General features: G+C 34.5%; 1 protein-coding gene across 5 annotated transcripts in view; it reads left to right on the forward strand.

Annotated features, from left to right (window-relative positions):
• Positions 1 to 21,555, forward strand: part of Mdga2 (MAM domain containing glycosylphosphatidylinositol anchor 2) — a 716,330-nt gene that overhangs the window by 308,249 nt on the left and 386,526 nt on the right. For all 5 annotated transcript variants that reach the window (XM_075947276.1, XM_075947279.1, XM_075947278.1 and 2 more), the window contains exon 2: positions 13,151 to 13,290. In XM_075947276.1, coding sequence (XP_075803391.1) covers positions 13,151 to 13,290 — 140 coding nt within the window. The remainder of the gene's footprint in view (positions 1 to 13,150; positions 13,291 to 21,555) is intronic.

The raw sequence follows: 21,555 nt of genomic DNA on the forward strand, positions 1-21,555 counted from the left end.
TGGGGACCAAAGCAATATACCTTGCCCTCTCTGAGGAATGGAAGTGAGGTGGGGCAGGGAGGCAGAGGAGAGAATGGGAAGAGTGGAAGGAGTAAAAACTGGGATTGGTATATAAATAAAAAAGACAGGTGTTTTTTTTAAAAAAAAAAAGTGAAGGAAAAGAATTTTTTTTTAAAAAATCTGTCATCACACAAAAGTTCTCTTTTGTGATAATTGAGTTATGAAAAATGTTGTTAAAAATTTCAACTGAAACTGGTCAGAGTCTCCTCTATCATAAAGTGTCTACTTTTTATGTAACCAAGAGGAGGAGATATAAATATAAGTTTTAGGAACTTCCCAAGACACATTTGTTTTCTTCTGGAGTCTCTCTCCCAGACATATAATTGGAATGAAATTGTTATACAACACCCAGAGAGAAATAAAGACACAGGAAAGTCATTTAGCTAGTGTCAATTAATTGTGCCACAGTGAAAATTTGAACCTCAGCATGTATATTTAGAGTGCTCATTCACATACATGGTGCTTCCAAAATCTTTATACACTCCATACCCTTCTCCAGGGTCTACTTTTGAAATATAACTGGATGCCAATGCTTTCTCTGCCAATATGTTTGGTAATGCAGATGTAAGTTTCTGTATGTGCTGATATTCAAGTTAAATTTTTCACATGTATGAAGTGGGTACATTTTTCATTACATCTTTTTGAGATTTGTCTCTTTGATCAATTTCCTTAGAGATAGACCCAAATCTGTGTGCATTTTACAATTAAAATTACGTTAGCAAACCCACTTCAAGAAAAACTGACTTTACCCATCAAAAATGTATGTATATATTGCATTACAATTATCTCAAAAGTAGTATTGATTTATTATTTGTATCTAATGCAAAGCAAAACTAAAATATTTAAATTTGTTTTCAGGGTATTTATGTTGTACTGTATTGAAAATATTTCATAGGCCACCTGTTCTTTGAAGCAGAGTTTGAAAAACAATAGCCTAGTTTTTTCAGAACTTGTGTTGGTGATTAAGTTTATTCAACTTGGTTTTCAATACAGACTTGATTTACTCAACTCTAGAGGCTGAATTAGAAGAATCTTTCATGGTAGAAATAAAAACTTACAATGGAGGTCAGGGGTAGGTGTAGGCACAATGAGCAAAGAGCTTGCTTTGAAAGCACAAGGGTATGCGTTTGATCCCAGAACCTAGGTAAATGTTCCAGGCTTAGTGCAGTATATGAAATATCACAACCTGAGAGGCATAATAGGTGTGTTTCTGGGGTAAGTCCAGTCTGACTGATAAGCTGTAGGCCAGTCAGAGACTGTCTAACAGAGAGTAGAAAGTGTTACTGAGGAAACCTATAGTGGTTTCTGGTTTCTACAGAGACACACATTCAAATAGAAATTATAGTTAAACAAACTTTTTTTGAAAGAATTTAAACAAAAATCATGTAACCTTTAACAGTAAAGGACTGTAGCTATAATAAATGTTTACTTAATTTTTGTTTTACTTATACAAAAGTGTCAAGGGACTGTCACTAGTCAGAAGGTTTAATAGAAGGAAACTGTTTTTAAGATACAAATTTCACTAAAAATGATTGCAAATGTTAAGAGCTATGAGTCACCCATTTGATTTGCTATTGTCATTAAGATTCTGAGATTTGTGTGAAATTACCAAATTCACAGGCAGATACCAATACTCTTAATACAATTCATGTCTGTTCTTAAAAGTTATATTTGTGAATTTAAGTACAAGTTCATATAAAATGTTTATAATTGAAATTGCTCTCGTCCTTTGATTAACCAAAGTAAAAAAAAACAAAACGAAAAATAAAAACTAGGTGTACAGACCTGAGGACATGAGTGACAGAAGACCTGGGAGAGGCATGTAGAAGAGGGAAAGTGTTATCATGGAATGTTGTGCAGCCTTGAGTTGCAAAGATACTTATAGGATCAATTTCAATTCTCCACACTCAAATGAAGAAATTGCATTACTTGAGAAAGAATTCAGGCATTTCAGCACTGTGCATTTCTTTTCAAATAGTGAAAAGCTGATATTTTAAAACATGAAAGCTGATTAATAACACTTACTAATTATTACTTATTATTACTTACTAATTATTACTTACATCTTACATTGTGTGATTCGGACAAATTATTTTCTTTAAACTCTTATGCAATGACATCAAGTAATTCAATAAACTATTCTTAGTGTTTAAGAATTAGATGACAGTTTTTCACTTTTCTTAATTGTATTCTCAATTCTTAAATCTAAGAGAAAACATAAAAAGTTTTGAAATTAGAATGCATTGTCCTTAAATAAATAAACATACATATAATGCCAATAAAACATATACAATCTGTTTGTAATGTAAGGGAGAAATGCAGACAAAAACAATGCCTTAGAAATTCATTCTGTTCATATATTCACATGGAAATAAAAACATGTGCTTCTCAAAGTGAGCAAGCTTTTAGGGCTTGTTGAATTCTGAGTCCTTATTGCCATCCTGGAGACTAATTGGACAGCAGTAGCTGTGCTTCTAGTTGGTCAGACTATTGTCCTCCTGGAATCTAAATGGCTAGAACTAGCTGTGCTTCTGATCGGTCAGTCTATGGTTGTGCACCATGACTGTACTTCTTCCTCTCGTCTGAGGTCTATAGGCATTGACCCCATTTGATGAAGAACTTGTTCTCTTTGGAACTAGTCACAGACAATGAATGACATTCTCGATGAAAAGAGGGAGTGGAGACATTAGCAGGCCAGATTCTGCTATTTCTGTCTGCTGTCATCACTTTTGGAAAAGCAAATTGAAGTTTTCATTTTAGGCACATTTTGTAATAAATCCCATTTGTTTTTTTGATGAGCTTGGCTGGGAGAAAAAAATATTCTTTCTAAATACCCAATTTGTGATTAAAGATGGGAAACAATGGGAATAGATTCATTCAGTTTAGTGTATGCTAAGGCTATGTAGTAACTTCGAAAGAAGCATAAAAGCTCTACTTTTAGAAAAGTATGAATATGTTGTTATACCTTTTAGGCCAAAACCTAAATAAATTGACATAAATACCCATGTCTCCTATTCCCTGTTTCTTACTGTATGGTGGCCTTTCCTTCTAAATACAAAGATTGATCACAAGATAAATATGACTTCTGACATTTTGCCTACATTTGATGTAGAGGAGACCCCATCAAACACTTCGGAATTGCATGGTCTTATAGATACTCAGACAGTCTCATAACAGCCTGTTCCCTTCATTGTGCCCACATGCAGAATGGTGCCAGGTGAGCAATAGGAAAGCTGCTTTGTGTTTATCTTAAATAATATATATGTATCAAATATATATTATATTTACTTTTATTTATATTAAATATATAAATATATATTTCATTTTGAGGTGAAGGGAAGAGACCCATTTTCCAAAATTTTGGAGTAATTATAATTATTTATGATTTATTCTTAATATTCTGTAGGTCTGATTGAGAATATGTGTATGTAAGTATAGGTGCTGGCTTAGACCAGAGTCATTGGATCCCCTGGGTGCTGACGTAAGAGATGGTAGGAAGATGCCTCAAGTGGGTGTTGGGAACTAAACTCCATTCCTCTAGAAAAGCAGTAAGTGCTCTTAAAAACTGAGCCATTTGTCCAGCCTGTTTTTATTTAAAAGGCAGTAATTCAGCCATGACTTAGAGAGAAATCAGGATGTTCTAGAGAATCTAATATAAAATTAGGACCCACATAGAAAGGAAGGGAAGCTTTGCTCTTTCTTACATGTATCTTCATGTTGGAGAACTCTGCACAGCACACGCATGTCCTGCTAAGACAAACATTTGATGAATAAAATGTGTCATAGACTCCAATATTGCATGGAGACATTCAAATATTTCTCTTGGGAAATTCTGGGAAGGATGTAGAAATGGCTAGGAAGGGCATCTTACTAGAAATAGGAATGCCTGGTGGCCAAACTTGAATGTGTCAGACTTGATTGGCCCTATTTCTTCTCTGCTCACCTGTCAAAGATCATCAAATGCTGAGCAAGGAAGGGGATGCAGAAGCCTTACAATCACGGAAATACAATTTTTTTCTTCTACAAAACATACAAGCAAGTTTGAAACTTTAGCTTTAGATATTAATAAGTGACACTTATAGCTGAAAACAAATGTATATTTCCAAAAAATGTAGGATAACACATTTCTTAAAATTTGCTGACATTTGATTTGAAAAGATGCATGTAGGTGACTTAGTGGAAGTAAATTTGATTAACACAAAATATTTAACATCTGTTACAATGAGAGCCGTTCACCACAGCCATGAGGGTAGAATGAGCTTTTGATTAAAGTCTATGTGATCAATAGATTCTTACTTCTTCCATTCTATTATTTAATAAGTTAGAAAATTTAGACATTTTTCAGCCTAGGGAACAGGAATACAGTATTAACCAAATTTGGAGGGTGAGGAAAACTCGTAAAGAGAAGGGAGGTAAGCTCACAATGTCTCTAAAACTGTAGTTAACTCCAAAAAAGTGAAGGGAACAAAAAAGAGCAAGTGAACAAAAGATAGAACTTTTACATGCCTTTGGGACCGTACTTCTCTTACTAGGTCATCTTAACCAGCCTTAACACATGGGAGGTGCTTGGTCTTAGTGAAACTCGACAAGCCATGTTTTCTTGATACTAATGGGAGACCCGCCAAATAGATACAGAGGAGGTGTGAACTGGAGGGGTGGAAATGGAGGTGGGAGGAAAATGGAAGGGGCTGAGAGGAGAGGAGGGAGGGTAAACTGAGTTTGGGATGTAAAATATATACATAAATAATTTTTAATAAAAAAGTAAATCTTTGTGTATGTAAACAGCAAAAAAAATAAAAAATAAAACAGTGTCATTTCCATTATTTATATATCAGAATATTGCCTTTTGGAGATGACTTAAATAAGTTGTATGTTAAGTGTATTGTTCAGAAAGGTCCTTGCAATGGAAACAGAATCAGGTCCACAAGGTTGAGAAGGATGTAAAAGAACATGGTCTGGGGAAAGGAAACCTTACCAGAGTAGAATTTTTGCTTGAGCTGTGCCTTTATTAATACCAACGAACAGGACAGAAGGCAGCCAGCAGAGGGCAGGACAGCCAAGCATGCGCACAGCCTCCTTACTGATGCAAAACAAGAGCAGGCCTATTGATGAGAAGATAAGTCTGTTTTTCTTGACAGTTTGCTTTTTAAATAGGAGCAAGATGTATCGTGTTATAAACTGTAGAGATGAATCCTGATTGCCCATTCTTTTATAGAAGTGATTAGAGGGCTTTGGGAAATACCATCATGTTTGCTAAGAACTTTGCAAAAGTTGAACATGTTAGAGAATAAGAAGAAAGAAGGAAATAGACTAGATACGTAGGAAACATTGTTTTAAAAGGAGAATGGAAGCTTCTATAAACTGCTATGTTGGCAAATCATAGCATCACATTGGAAACGGAGATGTGTGGCATCTCATCCATCTTTCAAGGATGGTGCCGCATTTCTGCTGCACTATTTGGTTGCTTACTCCTTGTTTATTTGTACATTTTATAGCCCTCGCCAGCAGTTTTACTTAACACTGCTGTCCTGTTTTGCTGGACGAAGAGCTTTTTGCTCAGTCAGGTCTCATGTTATTCTTCTTTTGATCTCCCTTCTCTGCAGACTGTGTGTCGCTCAGAATTCGCCAGCGCCATCTAAATGCTCAAAGGCAATGACCTTTTGTTTCTTCTCCTCTTAAATGACAACCCTGTCAAAAATATGTTCTAGCGTCCCTTCAGGTAACTTCAGAAGCACACATTTGCCTTGCTTTTCTTCCACTCCTAGACTTTGTAAATCCTGTCAAGTCTTTTTCCTTGCCTTATATGTTTAAGAGATTCCACTGATGTTGTTCAGTACCCTTCTAAATTCACACACTACATGGTCTGCAATTGAAAATTCATTTATTTGCTTATTAAAAGTTCTAAGTCTTAACAGCCACCAACAGCTGCCGAGTCATTCAAACATCCAAGACTGAGATATTCATAACTTTTTTTGCTCTCCAACTCTGATTTTGTGTTTGTATATATATATATATATATATATATATATATATATATATATATATATATATATATATATATTCTGACAGGTCTGAGGGGGGATACCAGTCAATGAAGGGTCATGGAGATTAGGAATAACTAGACTAGACCAACAAGAACATTTAAAAGTCAGGTTATAAGATGATTATGGAAAGAGAGCTCAGATAGTTATTGGAAATAAGCAGCAGCAGAGAAAGGAAGAGCAGAAGCCACCGTGTCCCAGAAGTATTCTGCACATATGCTGCACTGGGGGGAGTCGAATAAGGAGATCAATTGCCAGTAATGCTGTTTAGCTAAGTGTAAAATGATGTAGAAAATGAAATTCAATTTAGAAAAGACTATGACAGCTTAAATCAATGGGAAAATGGAGGGAAATTCTGAATATGATTGCCTTTGGTTTCATAAGCAAAAATGAATGACAGGAGGGAGAATTGTAAAACGATGTGCTGATTCTGCTGCCTCTGCCTGGCCATGTGAGAGCAGTTTCCTCTCTCCCTGCCCCTCCGATTCTCTTCCAAAACTCTCCTATTCTCTACTTCTTTCTTGTGCACAGGGATTTACTGATCTACCCATTGCAGTAAAAAGACAAACTAAGGTGGTTGTCCTAGCTCCAAACTGTGTCTCCTAGAAGATCCTCTATATGCACCAGGAGCCTAAGCTGAGTTGGTCTGATGGGGAGAAAACATTTTAGTGACAATTTTAATGGGACAGAGCAACTTCGTGAGGTATATGAAGGACTGAAGCCATCTGCTCAAGTCTAAGGCTTTCATTGTTAGCTCTTAAAGCAGTGAGGGCTAATGCCAAAATGATTGCTGCCTAATAACAGCATAAACTTCAAGGACTGTAATTGTTAGAGGAAAAGGCTTAACCTTTAAAACATTGCTCATCAAATCCCTCATTCTAGCAATTGGCCATGACTTACTCATAGGGTCCCTTATTTCATGCATTTCCTTCGTAAGTTATGTGCACTCTTAAGTGACTGAGTGTGCCTTCTATTAAGTCGTTTTTCTTAGCATGGTACAAAAGATGGAATTTTATGCAGCTGTAAAGAAAAATGACATTGCGAAATCTGTGGGGAAATGGGTGGAACTAGAAGTTACACAGGGGTGACCTTGTTCAGATAAGCAAATAGTACATATTCATATCCCCTCCTCCTGAATCTTACTATATATCCCAGGTTAACGGGAAGCTCACCATGAAGTTAAATTCATGGGGATCCACATTTGGAGGGCTGATATTGAAGTGACATGTATCTGAATGCATAGCCTACACACTGTCTTTCATATGCGGATCTCAGCTCTTAATGTTTATAAGCACAGAGAAAAGTGGTGTGGCTGCGGCCGTGGGCTACAAACTGCAGAGGAGACAATGAGAGGGGAAAGAGGTGTGGAGAAGAGGGAAGGCAAAGCAATGAGACACATTTGACTGGAAAACAGGAAGAAGAACTCTAATAGGGGAAGGGCATGAGAGAGAAGAGAAGGGAAAAAGGAGGAGGAGACAAAACCAGAGCAAATTCTGTTTGAAATGTCATAATGAAACTTCATACTTCATATGCTGGTTAAAGGAATTAGTCATTTGAAAGAATGATAGTAGCTTTCAGCTAAATTGTTCATTCTGGGGAATGGAGTGTGACGATCTTCTTCCATCTACATTATGAGTACTAGAACAATTTTAAAGGTTATTGATCTCTGGATTAAATTAGATATTCTTCACCTCATTTTATTTTGAATAAAATAATCGCTTTTATCTTGGCAAGGCTAGGTAGCCAACAGTACCATCTAAACTCACTCCCCTCCCTTCATGCTGCTTCAATAAAATGCTATTCAACAAGACCTTAAACTATCTCTCTTTGTCACGTCGGTCTGAGGCATTGACAATCAACTTTCTGGTGCCTGCAGGTCAATTGCTAGGATAGAGGACTCATACTGGAGTCAAAATTTAGAGTAGATTAATTTTTAGTGAATGAGCCACATGCTCATACCATTCTTTCTGGAACACAACAGTGATTGATTCCTGATATGTTTTCAAACAGACTGTTTGCTCTCAGGAGTGTCTCCTTGCTTGTGTGCTCAGAGCATCTCTTTCCAAACTTAGCTTAAATGTCACTGAATTTGTGAAGCCTGTTGCAATGCCCTAGGCAGTTTTAGCTCTTCTTATCTTTGTTCCAGTGTAACTTAAATTTTTTTTCTTTGGGTATACTACCTGTTCTGTTTAACCATCTTTTATTTTTTTCCTAGTCTGAAGCTCCTGTAGGCTGTCAGCTCTTTGAAGATATAGCTTCATGTATACACTAGTATATTTCATGTAGACACTAACCTTCATGTATAGCCTCACCCTGGTATATCAGTGGATGCTGCATGCAATGTGAGAGAATAAATATTCTCCTAGTTTTTGATATTGGGAATTTATCTATGTTCTTTTTTCAACTGAATGAATTGAAATTGGTTTTAAGTTTCAAAACCATACTTTAGTAAGATAAAATGTGTCCCTCTTTTGCCCTTTTATACTGACCTCTTGAACACAAAACTAACTTAGTCAAATTAAGGTACCTGGTAGGATTACTGTTATGAAAGTAATGGGATTTGGTTGACTTCAAAAAATTTGGATTAATCTGAGTCACATGCAATATTTTAACATTTAAGTTCATTGCTGAATCTATAAGGCAAAGGAAATCATAACCTTTGCTCCAATTTCAAGATGATAAATTGAAGCTTATTCCAACAAAGCAGAGGACAAAACCATGTTTTGATTTTATATCAGACAGAATATTTCATTTAATGTTAATAATTCAGCTGATGTTTTAAGAGACAATATTGATGTCTTTATAATTTTGTAATGTTTACTAAAACGAAGATACTATTAATAACTCTGTTTTCTGAATTATGTGATGTGTGGCAGATATTAAATGTGACACTTCTCCTAGGACAGAGTACATGATTAATTTTTTTTAAAAAGAGTGTGTGTGTGTGTATGTGTGTGTGTGTGTGTGTGTGTGTGTGTGTGTGTTAGCTATTTGACAAGAAAACAGTTATATGCAGAGGTCAATAAAAGGTTTTGGATCCTGTGGAGCTAATATTATGGATAGGTGTGAGTCTCCTAACATTGGTACTGGGAACCAAACCTCAAGTCCATTGGAAGAATAACAGGAACTATTAATATCTGAATCATCTCTCCAGGCCATGAAGTGCCTATCATTGTGTTTGAATGTTAACAAAAGATAAAAATACAGAAGGCAATCCATGTATTCTGGGGAGAAAAAGAAGGTAAGAATTAATCTAAGAACTCACAATGAACATGGCTGCAGAGAACAGTCAGGGAATCCTAGATGGGAGAATATCATAAGCAAACATGCTTCTAATCTCAGAGCTCCTTACTCAATCACTGTAGAGAGACAACATCTTCACAGTTGTAGGTATCTGGAACTTGGAAGGGTCAGGTACGGGATAGTGAACTGGGAAGACACTTTATTGCATTTGAAGCAACTAGATCATTGGTGATAGTCTAGTTATGGTGCTTGACTTCGTGAATACTTTCACAGTACTTCTTACTTATTTAGTCTAGTCTAAACTACTTTGGGAGTTATGAAGACTCCCAGTGTAATGACTCCAGATATAGCTTCAACAGACCAAAAAGCAAAAAGTGCAAAGAACCGGTGCTATTTGTTTTCTTGCTTCCTTGCTTGCTTTTTCTCATCTAGGCTACAGCAAACATGACAGTTGATGTCCTGATGTTTTCTTTTTCTAACTTGGAATTAAGAACATTGATTTGGATGAGTCTAATACCAATTCAGCTATGCTTTCTCTGTAACTAACCCAGATATCCAAAATATTGACCTTTGCCCTGAGCAGCTACAGTACTGAGAGTCTATCTAATGGTTAGCAGGAACATATGCTCAAAACTAAGTTTGGGAGAAAATCATGAGTTTTACAGGATAGGAGATGCATTTGTGCTGAGAGTGCAAAAACAATTACCTTTTCCAAGAATGTGCTAACATATAGAGGAAATAGTTGAAAATTAACCCTTATAAATGTCATGATTTGCCTACTGTATAATTTAAATTGTTTAAATAAAGGTGCTTATTTGCATAATGAAGCATTTGAAAGATATATCTTAAAAATAACAACACTGGGCATTTACTTGAAATTTAAACAAAACATAGCAAGTACAAATTATTCTAGAAAAAATGTCATGTAACTGTGTAATTAGATGTATTAATATATGTGGACTATCATTTATGAGGCTAAATTTAGCATGGATATTTATTTAAAGAAAAATATCTATATTTTCCATTTAAGTTGTTCCTATTTTTGTTTTTCCAGCATCTGTTGACTTTAACTTTTATAATATGTGGATAATTATACAAGGCTGATGCCTTAAAAAAAGTACCTGCCAGGATTAGAGTTGTCGAAATTGAATTCTAAATTTGATCACTGTCTGAAATAATTTGGAGAAACATTGTATGAGGCACCAGAGCATCCACAGCATCAGCAGTGTCCAGTGTCACAAGACCCCAGAAATTGTCTCATTATCTAGACAGAATCCAAAGCAATGGCTGAAGTTTTGAACCAAGTAATTCTATTGTCCAAAGAGACATTTAATTCATATAAGTACTATTATTTTTTAAACCAATAAAATGATGTAAAGTGTGTGGTTACTTTGGAGGATTATTATTTAATTAAAGTATAATTGTATCACTTATCCTCTCTCTCCCCTCTTCTCCTTCCAACCACTCCCAAAAATCTTGCTCTCTTTCAAATTGGTGGCCTCCTTTTTATTACTATTGTCACACACACACACACACACACACACACACACACACACACACACACTGATAAGTCCACTTAGTGAGGTTTTTCTGTATGTAGTGTGATTTTGACCACTTTGTTTAGATTTCCCCTTTTGTGTTAGCATGTCTATTGATATTATTACTGTTTCAAGTCATGTTTGGTTACTTGGTTAAAAAATTTTCTTTGATATGTGTGGGTGTTTTGCACGTGTGTACGTATGTGCACAATTTGAGTGTCTAATGCCTGAAGAAGCCAAAAAAGGTCTCAGATATCCTGGAACTGGAATATCTGTGAACTATCATGTGGGCACCAGGAACTGAACCCAGGTACTCATAAAGGCCAGCCAGTGAGTGCTCCCATTATTTGTTTTTTTTTTAAAGTCAAAGAACATTTATCTCTTGGAATATTTTCACTTAATGTAAAAATATATATAAGACCTAGAGAAGTATTTCTATAATGTAGTCTAAATAGTAGTACCATTACAATTACATCAATGGGGATTAAAATGTAAAGTCCTACAGTTATTTTGCCATATTTCAGGTCATTCTGTGCACTAAGGAAACGTGTTCATAGCAAGCACTGGGGGCAAGACTTACTCAGCTGGAATATTGCAAAAACCTTCTAGAAATGGCTTTTATTCCCAGCCAGCTTTGTAGCTTCTAATGATAAATAGTAGAGAGAAATTTGATTTTTTTTCTTACTTATATGCTTATTTTTTCTTTTTAATTGATTTTTATTGAGCTCTATATTTTCCTCTACTCCCCTCCCTCTCTCTTCCCTCCCATCTTCAACCCTCCCCCCAAGGTCTCCATGAACCCAATTTACTCAGATCTTGTCTTTTTCTACTTTTCATGTAGATTAGATCTATGTAAGTCTCTCTTAGTGTCTTTGAATGTCAAGCTTATATGCACAGAATACAGATATTTGTTGATTTTTTGTTTGTTATTTGTATTTTGGTTCTCGTTTTTATTTTTCCATCTAATGGACTTATCTATTTTTATTTCCACTAAAATTCAGAAAGACAAAAAGTATACCCTTTTAGTTATTCATCTCCATGAGTGGCCTAAGAATCTAAGTGGTATATGTCAAAACATTACATATTAGAAATGATTTTCCCTTTAAAACATGATTTCCCAGAAGAGAACTTTTCATAAATTGAGCACAGTCTTTTTCTTCTTCTTAGAACCACCAACATCATTCTCAAGAAATATAGAACTAGTGATCTTTTTATGCCATTTTTTTAAAAAAATCAAACATTCTAGCATTCTTTTTTGGAAATTGATAGCTTCTATTAAGGGCAGTGCTGTTTAGAATGGATATTCTTGTCAGAATAGTCTGTGATTGCTGCCCTCTGTATGTGCAGGCAATCTTCCCATTTTCTTTCAGTTAAGATAATTTTATCTTTTATCTCCAAATGTATTACACGCAAAAATGATATGTCCAAAAATGGAGATGACCTCTGTTCCAAAGTTCCTAGCTGTCACTACGTATTTGATCTCAGACAGCATGTATGATTAGCTAAGGATATCTCATCCTTTGAGGGATTTCTGCTCGTAACAGGTAATGCAACAAGAGATAGGTAAATCTCTTAAGGCCCTTTAATATTTCCCCACCATTGCATGGGAAAGTAGGGATGTAGAATGTAGCTCTGTGAGTGTTAAATTATTCTTTAATCAAAATTTAGACTAAGTCATCAATAATTTGCTGTCATCTACAGTGTCTTCACCCAAAGACCACAATTTGTTGTAATAATTTAGTGTTCTGTAGATGCTATCAACTGAGTGGATATGCTGTCTCTAAGCATGAATATCCCTTGGGTCCTTTTGTGCACCACAGGACGTTAAGATGAGTTGACTAATGTCTAAGCCTTTAATTAAAATCTCTTGTTCTCTTATATTTGTCATCTTCCTTTTGTGTTATATATTTCAGGTAAACCATTACTTACATTTTTCAAGTTTTGTTTCCAAAAGGAAGAGGCTTTCCTACATTTTAACAATCAACTTAATCATATGGCCTGTAGTGACATGGTTTCAGAATGCATCAATTTTCTCCCACTGATTTGTTCTTCTTTGTAATTTTCAGAATGTTGTAGTGACTATTAGATAAATTAGAAATGTTTTACCAAGAAAATCTCAAATCCCTTAAGAATGTTTGAAGTGTTAGGCTAATGGTTCTGGCTATCGTAGGATCTAATGTGAATTACTCTTACAATTGGGATAATTTATATGAAGATGATTTACTTACGTTTTCATGTATCCTGTGTCTTTTCTTCCTGATTCCACAGCTCCCCCGACAGTTCGGATCGTGCACTCAGGATTGGCCTGTAATATTGAGGAGGAGCGCTACTCTGAAAGGGTCTACACTATCCGGGAAGGGGAAACTCTAGAGTTGACCTGTCTGGTTACAGGACATCCACGTCCACAGGTGAGTCCTGAGCTGTGATGTTGAAGAAGACACTGACTCCTCTTGGAATCTGAAAGTTCACATTTTACACAATTAAGCTAGAATTTATGTATTTGTGTGGCTGGGTGTATTGTTGGGGGATGCGGGTTGTGTCTGTGTCTTTATTTGCCACTCTAATGTAAATGATAGAATGAAAGATAGGTGTGATAGTTTCTAAATATTGATCAAGAGTGCAAAGAGCATAAGAAGAAACAAGAAATTTGGTTTTTTTTTTATTGTGAGAAATTTAGAATGCACTCCCAAAAAATGGTGCGAAAAAGACAGCTACAAAAATGGCTCAGTAAGATAACAATTCATATGGCGATGAGTCTATTTTAGAATGTGGAAAGCCTGACTTCATGATGACATAATTGTACCTGAGGAAGCTTTGTTTTGAAGAATGTGATGCAAGGCATCACATGTACTTTTCCAAATCTTAACCATTATATAAAAAAACATGCATAAATATTTTAAATGAACATTTACAGGTGTTAAATGTCTTTGGACTTTCATATTAATTAGCAGCACACTTCTTAAATGATTACCAAAGGGCATAGTTGAGAAATTTAAAAGGTATTAAAATTATAAATAACATGCAAAGAAACAGCATTCAGAAGCAAAAGATATAAAACATTATTATAATGTATGTAGAATATACATATGATGTGAAAATGAGATTTGTATACATAATATTCAAGTGATTTTACTCATTAACAATTCTTATTTTCATAAACTTAATCTGACAACTTCAGAGTTCACACAAATATTTAAGCATGGTAGAGAAAATAAGTTGATTTAATAGAAAAAAGGTTATATATCTTAAGTGCTTTGCTATAGTGACAAGAAGTCTAGCTAACACAAGACACAGAAGAGAATGAAATAAAAATTGGGGGGGGTATGAATTTCTCACTGCTTTACTGTCATTCACTTTTGCCACTCTTAACTTAAGGAACCCTTGATTCTATCACATGAACATATAAAACTAAATCTGTTACAGGATGAGACATTGAATAGGTAGGCTCGTTTGAAGACAGATGATTAGATTATACAAGATAGATGAATAGGTTCATAGGTTCACCGGACCATAATTATGACTGAGGTGAAAAACTGTGTTTATTTAAAGTAATCTTGTTGGTTAAGCCTAGAAGTGTAAAAATAACACAAAACAATGCCTAATGTTTTTAAATAAAAAATTATGAGTAATTATGTTTCCTATTAACAGAATATAAAGAACAGAAGTTAGCTTAAGAAAATTAAATTCTATTAAATTTGGCTAAAAGTAATTGAACATGATCTAAACAATGATTCCAAAAGAAAACAAGCAAAAAAAACAGTGCTAGATATAAAATGAGATATGAGACTAGTGTTTTTAGAATACATAGAAAAATTGAGTTCAGTGAGATAATTTCATCAAATACTTCAAAATCATATTTAGAGTTATCTTAAATAGTAGCTCAAGAAATTTTGATGTTATTATAATGTTTTTAATTAAAAGACCTAATATGATAGCTAAAATTAAATTCATAATCAAAATAGGTTAAAGTAAAAACAATAAGATTGGTGAGAGACAGTTTCCAGCAAGATTACATTTCATTCCCCCCCCCAATAAAAAACACACACCATATTACGTGGCATTGCCGTGTTCATAGATTCTGAACTGTAAGCTTCACGTTGAAATGGAACTTCTTTCTCTCCCTGCCATCCCCTGATTGTCTGGCTGCCCTCTCTAACAGCTCTCCTTCCCCTTTAACCTTGGAATTGTCTGACACTGGCAAGAAGGAAGACTTTCATTTCAACATTCATATTTCACAGTGCTTTCCCATTCTCTAGCTAATCTTAAATGCTTTCTGGGGAAAAGGATTAGGGAACAGTTTTTATTCTTTAATACTTCTGTTTAGGGGGTCCATTTAAATGTATTCCCATTGCTAAAACCAACAACAATGATGACAACAAAAGCGCATCAATTTTTACTTAGTTCCTAGAAGTAACTCTTGTGTTGTTAAGCTCATCCCTTGAGTTGATATTTGCTCTTTGAGATGCTTGACTGGGTGCCTTCTTTGCCAGCAGGCTGTATTGAGAAGGCAACTGAACAGCTGGGGCTTGGCATTCTGTCCAGTGTCTAAAGGACATGCTATTGGCAGCTGCTCCTAAAGATGGTTTTTCCCGGATGATAGCAAGGAGCTGGAACAACTTACTTCTGTGTCCAGTCTGACACCAGGGGTGCTGGAAATGAAGATCAGAGAGTTCTTAGTCATTTGTCACCGCAGTTTTCAGTCTCCTACCCCTTATCATAGCTATTAGAATAATAGAAATTGCCCATTTCCAAAACATTACAGACTTTTAAAACTAGATTATTTGGATATCATTACAAGTAGTCCAAAAGTAATGGTATATACAAGAGAAATCACATAAGGAAGAGGAACAGTTCGCTGAAATGGATAGGAGCATGACATTGTAACTAGAATACTTACATGATACCAGCCTCCCTCTCCTAACATAGTAATGCTGGGGAAATTATCAAACCTCTGTTTCATGTGTCTCAGGGTTTTGTGTATATTTAATATAAAGTGTGGCTATTATAAAAGTAAGGTAAAATAGTTTTGAGTAGCATTTATATTATAAATATTCATACACACACATATATAATGTATAAACACACACTTCATATAATGTTTGAGAAAATAGAGCCTAATACAATTTAAGGCCTAGTTGTGAACATTGTCCTAGACATTAAATAATTTCTACATCTTTGCTAACAACTCTTTATATTCTCTATTATTTTATTCTTAGTTTGACATGTATCTCTTTAGAGATTGTTGAGTTATTTGCTTAATTCATAAATTCCACTGTTGACAAATATGTTATAAATTTTCTTTCTGGGTGTTAGTTTTGTTTGACAATTAGTTTTTAAAAGAGGAATCATTTTAATCCAACTTTAGATTCTATAGCTTTCTAATACAATTTTTTTTATTTTAGAGTTCAAGGGTCTTTTATAGACATTGTTTGTTCAGTATGTCCTTGGTTCAGGCCAACCATTGCTTTTCTGCTTATGAATTGAAAGGTGAGCATTTCACCTTCCCATCTAAATTATTATGATCTCACTTATTCCTCTTTTGCTCAGTGAAGAAAAGTCATTTGAGAAAAGTCATATGGCAGACTTCTCAAATGATGCTCTATGTCAGATATCTTAATATTCAATGCTTTCAGACCAAAAACAATTCTCAGATTCATTTGATCATATTTCTTACAAAATTCTAATGCATGCACATGAAAAGTAGATATAATAGATTCAGTAAAGACATATATATATATATATATATATATACATACATACATACATACACAGACACATACACACAATGGGAAGAGTTAGGTTATGTTATTCTACCAGAAATTATCAGATATTACTTTTTTCATGGCTTAGAAAATGCTATATAACATACTTTTTCACAAACCATATATATGTTTATACTGGATCTGTCTGTTTCTTCACATGGGAGAATTGCCAATACGAGTAATTTTTTTAAATGAATCATTTAAATTAATGATAATAGGATACAAAAAAGATACTTAGAAACTTACTTCCTCAAATACCAGATCTAGGCTACTTTCATATGCCCTACATAAACATTCACCTAGTTCTATCCAGTAGTGATTAATATTCTTACTAATTTCATATTTACATGTTTAAAAGTATCAGACATAACTTTTTAATGGTAGATAACATACTTCCAATACTTTAGTTTTTATTTATGTTTATTCAGTATGAAATATACTTCTATTGAATCAATTTTATATATTTAATAATGTGCTAATAGTTTTTCTCTAAATATGCTACCAACATTTAAAATTAAAACTCTTATAGTTACAAGGTTAGTTTTGCCTCATGAATAATTTGAATGTATTTAGTATCTTTCCAGAATTCATATTTGTTTATTTCTATGTACAATATTTGTGCTTAGCATAACCAGTTATTATACATGTATATGCCTATATGTGATATATATGTGTGTGTATGAGATAAACATATATATACATACATATGTAATATTCTAGAAACTTTCTTATAAAACCTTAGCTAAAGTGCTAAGTCAAAGCATTTTATAGAACAATTTATGCTGATTATAATTTCTTCTAAAGAAGATTTACTTTTTCAGTTCACATGTTTTACACTTAAACATCAGAAAGCCTCTGGATTTTACAGACGTAAAGTCTAGTATCTTTCTACTGGAAAGCCTCATAGATTTTAGGATTCTCATTAAATAGCTAAAACTCATGACTGAAGTTGGCATCATGCTTCTCTCCCAGCTTGTTGCCTTGAAGTTCTTCCATCTTCGCATTGGCACACTGTACTGCCTTGCTGAATAACCTTGAAATTTGAACTTTGAAAAGACAGCACGTCATGCAGAAATGTGTGAGACATGAATTGCAATCGAAAAGTTAGAGTTAGGTTTTAATCAGAAAAATTCAATGAAGTTTACAGACTACAAATAAGAATTTTTTGACTTCATTCTAACTAAGTAGAAAGATCAGTATTAAGAGCCAGAGTGCTTTGATCAATAGGACTTTGTATTGGCCCATAGATTACAGTACTTTGCCAGGTAAAATATAGGGACAGCTAGTTCGAATAGTACATGAATTACATAAACAGATGTGATACATTGAAAAAGTTGATTTTTTGGGTACTTTGTTTTATGTATATGTCCTTAAATACATATGTTTAGTCTGTAAACTACTACTTGTATATATATATATATATATATATATATATATATATATATATATATATATATGATATTAGAGTAACCATCTAGTGTTGGATAACTAATTTGGGAAACTCTATTCTCATCTCTTAAAAATATACCTGAAATGGAATTAAATCTAAGCATTGGAACTCTGATGGTTCGTGCCTTAGGTATTTTGTGTGACAGGGATATCTGATAACAAAAAGACTGGCATAATTTACTTTACCTATGACTTTTTCTCCTGATCTGAACTGGATCATGTCAAGGTTCAGGTAATGGACTTCGAAAACACAAAAGCAAAATAATTAGGTAAACAAACTAATAGGCATTTGATATATACAAAAATTACATGCATTATAATTTAATACATATATGCCATAACCAGAGATTAGCAATTAGTTGACATTTCTCAACATGATTTTTTACTCTTTTTTTACTTTTTTTTTAGTGTTTCTAGAACCATGAATAATTTTAAACATACTAAGCTTAATGTCACTCAGGTGAACTTTTTCTCATGTTGTGACAAACCAATTGACCTATTTTTATGGTTTTCTGTGTGTACTTATGTATATAATTTCAGAAACCCTTAGTCATTTGAACACACTCACTATGTTACAAATGTTCAGTAATAATAATAATAGTTATGTCTATCTCTCCTTGAAGAGTAGCTTGAAAGTCACCATAGTGGTGATATTCTTAAATCAAATTTATTCTCACTTATTAAGACATTTGAATTGACAAGATTTCTTTCATATGTCTAGCTCAGTGAAGTGCTCATTGGAATGACATTAAAATAAGAAAGTGAGAATTTCAACTTCATTTTACTTTAAAAGCAGAAAAATATAGGCAAGATGTTATACAATATGATATCAGTAGTCTAATTACTAACACAAGTGCTGATTGTAAGCTAGTAAAATTTTCCTAAATTAGTATCATCACAACCTTTGGCTGAAGTCCTCCGATTTGTTCCAGATAAATAAGTGAAGTATAAAAGTTACCCTAAAACGTTAATGTGGTTACAAAGAAGAAAAGTGCTTACGAAATGGAATGTTTCCCTGACTGATAAATGAGGAAACAGTTATTAAGAATGACTCCACTATTTCAATTTTCGTAATTGCTAATCTTTTCATTTTCTCTGGCTGTCAAGGTATTAACAAAGAGGTAAAAATGTCATTTATTTTCCCAATGGTTTTATCTTTTTCCATCAGCAGACATTGATTCTTTCTCTTTTTATGCTTCCTTGTGCTACATGAGGAAACATTATCCTTTACAAGCCGGTCTCTTCCTAGTTGCTTGCCTTTGGCACAGATCATAAAACGATGCAGGACAGGATTGAGCAGAACAAAATCCTTAGTTAATTAGTACCACTTCCTTTGGGCATCATAAAATTTGCACTATTTTTAAGACCAACTTTAAGCATCCAGGGTTGTGGTACATTAGTGAGGGTAAGTTATCTTATTCATTGTAATTAGAGTAAGAGACCACCTTGGATTACTGTGTAGTACATTCTTTTTTTTTCTTTTTTTCTTTTGGTTTTTCGAGGCAGAGTTTCTCTGTAGCTTTGGAGCCTGTCCTGGAACTCCCTTTGTAGACCAGGCTGTTCTCGAACTCACAGAGATCCGCCTGCGTCTGCCTCCCAAGTGCTGGGATTAAAAGCCTGTGCCACCACCGCCCGGCTGTGTAGTACATTCTTGAAGGACTACAGGCAATCAAAGTCACAATACACATCGAAAACGGTTTGGAAATAAACAATTATTTGAACCAATATACAGAAAAATATAAACACATTTTATAAGATTGGTAAAATCTTTCAGATGAAATGCATGTTTCTGTATTATAATATTTTCCTAGGGAAATCTTATGAAAGTCCCACTAACTCCATGGTTTAAAACAACAGACATTGACCCTCTTATGGTTTGGGTGTTAGGATTCTAGATTCTGTGTGTCCATAGGCTACTTTAGGAGGAAGAGGTTCTAAGTAGCATTTTTTTCTTTTGCCTTTTCCTATCTCCTGTTGACGGCCATCAAAACTATATGTTCCTTGGCTTCCAAGTGCATTACTCCAGTTTCTGTCTCTATCTCCACTTGGATGTGTGTGTGTGTGTGTGCGTGTGTGTGTGTGTGTGTGTGTTCTCCTCTTCTTCACATACACCAGTCATACTGGATTATAGGATCCTCACACTCCATTACTCTCACCTTTAAAAAAATGTGTAGAAAACATCCCTCAAATGTCAGCCCAAATAGGAACCTAAAAGAGATTCTTTTGAGAAATGATGAAGGATACTTATGTAGATAGCAAAGCATTGCACTGGGACCATTTGTTCAGTAGTAACTTTGGTTATATTCAAAAATGATACAGGCAGGTCTAATGTTTAAAGGTGAAATCATGAACACAATATATACATGATTCTTGTAGCAAAGGATGGCATTAGTTTAAGATTAAATAGGCAGTTGTTTGTCAACTGTAGTTGGAAATCTATATTTGTTTGGTGTTTGTCCAAAGGTTGTGGTGCCCTTTCTGCAGGGTAATTGCTCTTCGTGGTCTTTTGTGATTACTTCTTAGTCTTACATTATGACTTCCTTAATAACTTTCTGTCAGCATTATTTCATCTATTTTTGATCATGGTTTGACATAAGTAGCTTTATTTTGATTGTGAGAGCTTCTTTGAGTTATGATTTCAAAGTTCTTCCAGGGTACATTATTCAACCCATGCTATATATAAATGATTTTAAGTGGCCCCCACCCCAGCAATGTCTTAGTGGGTAAATGTGTCTTTCGCTTAGCCTGAGGACCCATTTCATCACCATGTCCTACACGACAGAAGGATAGAAGCAAATCCTTCAGGTTGTCTTCAGACAACCTCACATACACCTCCCACAAATTATTAATTAATTATAAGATTTAATAAGATCCACACTCTTTCTGAACACATTATCAGATTGTCACAAAATTCCTTTACGGCATGGTGTCTAGAGTTGGTGATAACATATTATGAATATACAAATTGATGTAATACACCTTTGATACTTCCTATTTTAAAATGTGTTCTCTTGTAGAGAATTCTCTTAGTTTTTTTTTTCTTTTCCGTGATAAGCACTATGGCCTAAAGCAACCTACAGAGGATAAGGCTTATCTGTCTTACACACTCTGATGGAGCTAAAGAAGTCATGGGGTAACTGCTTGTTGCCCCTCTTTTCTTTACATGCTCTTCTGGATTTTTATACAACCCAGGTCCACCTGCACAATGGTAGCACTGCCCACTTTGGCTAGCCCCTTCCACATCAATTATTAATAAAAAATATTTCATACACTTGCCTACAGGCTAGTCTAATTTAGGCATTTTCTCCTCCAAGATGACTCTATTTTGCCTGACTCTACATTGACAGAGGCTAACCATCATAATGATAAAGGATACAGGATCTTAAAATTTTACTGAGTGGGCACATATCACAAGCATATATCTTTTGGGGTAATTGTTCAATATTTTAAGCATATTGCTTA

Source organism: Microtus pennsylvanicus, chromosome 14, assembly GCF_037038515.1.
Source record: "Microtus pennsylvanicus isolate mMicPen1 chromosome 14, mMicPen1.hap1, whole genome shotgun sequence".
Classification (NCBI taxonomy): domain Eukaryota; kingdom Metazoa; phylum Chordata; class Mammalia; order Rodentia; family Cricetidae; genus Microtus; species Microtus pennsylvanicus.